Consider the following 5324-nt stretch of genomic DNA (forward strand, 5'->3'; position numbering starts at 1 on the left):
TTATAAAAGTATTTATATAATGATATTAACTTTGATAATTTCGAAGATAAAAATAAGTATAATTTCTAAGATGAATTATAAAAAAGTTTTTGTGATTTTATTTTCGCTTATATAAAATGGATAATAGACAAAAATCTAAATTATGAATTTAATGCATTTCCTAATATAATAAAAGCTTCTAATTTTTGTAGAGCTATTTTTTAAAAAATGACTAAAGATAATTAAGATATGCTTACTTTTATAAAAGGATTTTTAAGCATAATTAAAAAAGCATCTAAATAAGCATTATAATATGCAAAATAAGTAATCTATATATCATACTATTTTAATATATTTGTAAATACTATAAAATAAAATAAATAAGAATTAAAAAGATGAAGAAAAAATTTTATAATAAGCAGTTGATTAATTGAATTAATATTCTTCAGCTGTAAATATATATAGGAGAAATGAAGGATGTGAATATAAGAAAAATATAGCCCTTTAAATATATAATACTTTATTAGAATTTAATTTTTATAGGTATGATTATTCAGGATGTTCTAGTATAATAAATTTAACAAAAGAATTTTAAGACGTACATAGTCCTACATTAAAATAACAGCCAAAAAGCTAATAAATAACTTTTATGTATTATTATGGAAGAATATTATTGTTTTTGCAAGATTATGTAAAAAGTTCTTAATGTCTTTAGTTTGCATTTAATAATTGTTTAAAAAATCAATTCTCTTAAAGGAAATAAATATTGAAATATTTGATCCCTGTAAATATACAAATAGGGAAATTACCTTCAGCATAATTTATTTAAAGATATGAATTTTTCGAATATTCGCTTATTGCTGAGGCAGTTTTGGAAGGTAATATTTTTAAATTAGAATAAGAAAAATAAAAATGGAAAAAACTATTAGTTAAAAGATGTTTATATGTTAATTTTGGAAAATTCATGTTCCTTACTATTAGAAATTTGTGTAAAAAAATAATTTGTCTAGTCGCAGCTTAATATTAAAATAAAATTCCTTTAGAAGTTTTTACAAATGCATTTAGTTTCTCAGCTTAAAAATAAATGGTAAATGAAGAAATTATATGCTTGTTAAGTGGGTAGTTCTATTAAGGGTTTCTTAAAGGTTATATTTGGTAAGGTAAAAAAGTTATTTTAAAAGCAAATAATTCTGTTGTTAGTATAAAATAAATATATGGGTAAATGAATGAAGAATGAATATATATTAAAAAAAAATATGATTTTTTTTAAAAAAAATAAAATATTAAAACTAAAAATTATAATAATTAAAACTAACTTTATGAATAAAAATATATATAATAGATGTTTTGAAACATTAAACATTAAATTGAATAATTATTGTTTTTTATAAAATAATATATTAAATTTTGTATTATTTTAATATTTATTGTTTAATTTTCGGTTAAACTCTAAAAAAAGTTTAAATATTTGATGAATTCAAATAATTAAATTTATAAAAAATCAATACACAATCAAACTAGTAATTTAAATATTAATAGAGCAAGTAATCTTTTAAGTTAATTAGATAATAAGATTAAAAATGAGATGTAAGATATCATAAACTCTGATAATTAAATCCCAAAAGAAAATATTGATATTTTCTAAATAGATGATTAAAAAAGTAATTGCTTACTGTTTCAAAAAATATTAGACAATAATTATTTTTAAAGTATAATTACAATTCTAACATTATATGCATTATTTGGTGATGATATACGTATATTAGCATTTGGGCCAGTAAACATAAATACATACATTTACATTTTTAAAAAAATAAATATTAAAAGAACGCTGATATAGGTTTTGATATAATAACTTTAATAGGATTAATATTTTTTTTTATTGAATTTTTTTTTAGTGTATTTGCAAAATAAGGATATAAATTTTCCTTTTTCTTTTGGTTGGATTTAATTTCAATAGTATCTCTGATTTTAGATATTTAATTAATAAATATTTTTTTATTTTCTCTCTAAACCACAAATGCGGCATCTTTAGCAAGAGCAGGAAGAGCATCTAGGGTAGGTTCAAGGTAAAAATTACATTAAATACAGATTTATTTCATTAAACAAAAAAAAATACATATATATAGAGCTGGAAGGGTTGTTAGATTAGTTAGACTTATTAGAATAGTAAAACTTTATAAGGCAACACAAGAAAAAAAGGAAGAAAATCAAGGAGAAAGCGTATTAGATTAAAAAAAGAGAAAAATTAAGTAAAAATATTTGGAATTTGATTAAAATAAAAAAAATGAACAAAATCAAGAAAAATAAAGCCTTTAAAAAAATGAAAAAAACTAAAAAATAAAAAATTAGCAAAAACTTGATTAATAAATATATATAATTAATCAATAATTAAATAAAAACTCAATTATACAAGTATTATAAGAGAATAACTGTGATTAATTACAAGTTAAGTCTTCAATTAAAGATAAAAATGGCATAAACAATGTATAAAAACGCACATAAATAATAATAACAAAAAAAAAAGGAAACACAAGAAAATAAAGAATCGAGGGTAAGCAAAAGATTATCAGATTTAATAACTAAAAGGGTAATAATAATTGTGTTAATACTATTATTTACTATGCCTTTATTTTAAGCTGATTATTTTTTTGATCTACCCACAGTTTAAGATTACGGCCTCAGCTAAATAGAAATGGTTTGTTATAAAAAAGAATCAACGCATAATGATATTAAGTTAACATTTGAAAAGACAATTGAATAAATGAAAAAATTAGAAACCCCAATTATATATTTTACATCTCCTTTTTAATTTATTGAAACTTTTTAAGATTCAGTCGTTAACACTTTAAGAGATAGCGAAAAATCGCCTTTTGCGTTAAGTTTGGATGTTGAAAAATACAAATAAGCACATCCTAATGATTTAGAAACTTATTTGCATTTAAAAGCTTTAGATTAAGACCAACTTTAATTTTCGACCTTTCTTAATTAGCAAGATTAAACCTTTTTCGCATCAGCCCTATCTTTGGGAAGAACGGTTTTCGTTTGTATTGTTTTGACATTTGCAGCTTTACTATTTTCAAAAGACGCTAATGACTTAGCCTTAAGGCCAATTGAACGTATGATCAATAAAGTTAATTAAATAGCGAAAAATCCTATTAGTGCTAAGGAATAGGACCTAATTGATGCTTCTGAGGATTAATATGAAACCAGTATTATTGAAAATGCAATTATTAAAATCGGGACTTTACTTGCTTTAGGATTTGGGGAAGCTGGGAGTGAAATTATTGGAAGTAATATGGCAAATTTAGGTGATATTAATCCTATGATTGCAGGAAAAAAAAAATGTGCAATTTATGGGTTTTGCGATATTAGAAATTTCACTGATGCAACTGAAGTTTTATAAGTATATTTTTTTATTTTTTATAAATAAAATAAAAAAAGGAAGATGTAATGATATTTGTTAACAATATTGGAGAAGTTGTACATTAAATGGTTGATAGATATTTGGGTGCTGCAAACAAAGTTTTTTATATAAAAAAAAAAAATTGTATGCATTTTATTTTTAAATAAAGAATATAGGAGATGCATTTTTATTAGTATGGAAATTACCATAAAATAAATATTCAATATCAAAAGATAATTAAATAAGTTTCAAAGATACTGAATTAATCAATATGTATTCAGATTTCTCACTTATCTCGTTTATGAAAATCCATGCAAAACTAAACAGAGAACCAAAACTACTAGCATATAGGCAAGATAAACGCTTAAGCTAAAGAATGAAGGACTATAAGATAAAAATAGGTTTTGGATTACATATAGGATGGAGTATTGAAGGCGCGATCGGTTCTGAATTTAAAATAGATGCTTCTTATCTTTCCCCTAATGTAGGAATGGCAAGTAGACTTGAAGGAGCTACAAAAAATTATGGAGTCTCTATACTTATTTCTTCTTAATTATATGATTAAATTTCTGCTAGTCTATAAAAATTATTAAGATAAGTAGATTTTGTTACTATTAAAGGCTGGGCAAAAGTAAAATTATCACTTTTTTTTTTTAATAAAAAAAATAAATTATAAAATAGCCTATAGGTTTTTATACTATAGATATGAATATTAAAGATATTCCACAATCAAAAGGTTTGGATTCTAATTTATCTGAATAGGAAAAAAAAAAAATTGATAAATCAAAAAAACAAACGGTTTTGGAATTCGTAAAATAGAGATGTTTTCATGCAGAAACTTATATCAGAAAAAATAAAGATTTAAGGCTTCTTTTGAGAGATTTTAATATGGATTTCTTAAAAAAATATAATTAAGCTTTTAAATTATATATATAAGGAGATTGGAAGTAATCGAAATAAATATTTGATGAAATTCTTAAAACAAATGAAAGTGACGGGCCTACTAAAGCTACTTTAGAATTTATGGAAAAAAATAATTTTGTAATCCCAGAAGGATGGGAAGGACATAAACCTTATATTGATTGAATTTGTTTTATTTGCTATTATTTTTATAATATCATATATTAAAAATAATTTATTATTTTTTAATTAAAGATTATTTTTTTTTACAGTAAATAAATATTTGTTGATTATAAATTATTTAATTTTATTAAAAAATCAAGAAAAAAAATACAAATAATTAGAGTAAATATTTATAGTAATAATAAAAAAAAAGTATAAATATTTTATTATTTATATATTATGTTTTTAAAATAAAGTAATTAATTGATACATGCGAACATAATTCTTTTGATTAAATTTCTTTATATGTTGCTATTTCTTAAAATATATATAAAGCTCGGGTAGCTCAGTTGGTTAGAGCGTGGGTCTAATAAACCCAAGGTCGAGGGTTCAATCCCCTCCTTGAGCATTTTTTTTTATTTCTAAATATTAAATAAAATCAATTTTTTTTTTTAATTTTATATTTTATTATTATATGTGTTAATTTTGTATTATTTTATTTAAAATATAATTAATTAGTTTAGTTATTAATTTAATGAATTTTTTTATTTTTTTTTAGACTGTGTAAGTATTATTTATAATATATTTTGTTTACTAATATATTTATTAATTTATGTAAATGATTTTTAAATTTTAATTTATTTATTCTTTTATTTTAATTTAAATTTATGAAAATAATATTTCATATTATTAAAAAAAAAATTAACGGCAAATATAAATGTTATTTAAAAGTTTGCATATTTATATAAATTTTTTAATTTAATTAATTTTTTTTTATATTAACATATATTATTATTAAAAATTATGTAAAAAAAAATAAAAAAGTATATATAAAAATTATTTTTTCAATAAAAAAAATATATTATTTAATGCAAAA

At 20.7% G+C, this 5324-nt stretch overlaps 1 protein-coding gene and 1 non-coding gene across 2 annotated transcripts, besides 3 other annotated features; both read left to right on the forward strand. All coding sequences in view use genetic code 6, as the record gives it.

Moving 5' to 3' along the window:
- The first annotated feature begins 1248 nt into the window (after nt 1-1248).
- Nucleotides 1249-1294: a microsatellite.
- Nucleotides 1250-1294: a microsatellite.
- A 270-nt stretch (nt 1295-1564) lies between these two features.
- IMG5_172520 (hypothetical protein) lies at nt 1565-4471 on the forward strand (the record flags this gene model as incomplete). Its single annotated transcript, XM_004029767.1, has 7 exons — nt 1565-1756; nt 1807-2048; nt 2109-2413; nt 2517-3385; nt 3424-3504; nt 3555-4016; nt 4067-4471. The coding sequence occupies 7 exons, from the start codon at nt 1565-1567 to the stop codon at nt 4469-4471; spliced, it is 2556 nt and encodes an 851-aa protein (XP_004029815.1).
- Nucleotides 1850-1884: a microsatellite.
- A 311-nt stretch (nt 4472-4782) lies between the features above and the next one.
- IMG5_172530 lies at nt 4783-4856 on the forward strand. The gene has a single exon. It is a non-coding gene; the product is annotated as a tRNA-Ile (tRNA).
- Nucleotides 4857-5324: the final 468 nt, after the last annotated feature.

This window comes from Ichthyophthirius multifiliis, assembly GCF_000220395.1.
Source record: "Ichthyophthirius multifiliis unplaced genomic scaffold scaff_1120509251268, whole genome shotgun sequence".
In the NCBI taxonomy this organism is placed as follows: domain Eukaryota; phylum Ciliophora; class Oligohymenophorea; order Hymenostomatida; genus Ichthyophthirius; species Ichthyophthirius multifiliis.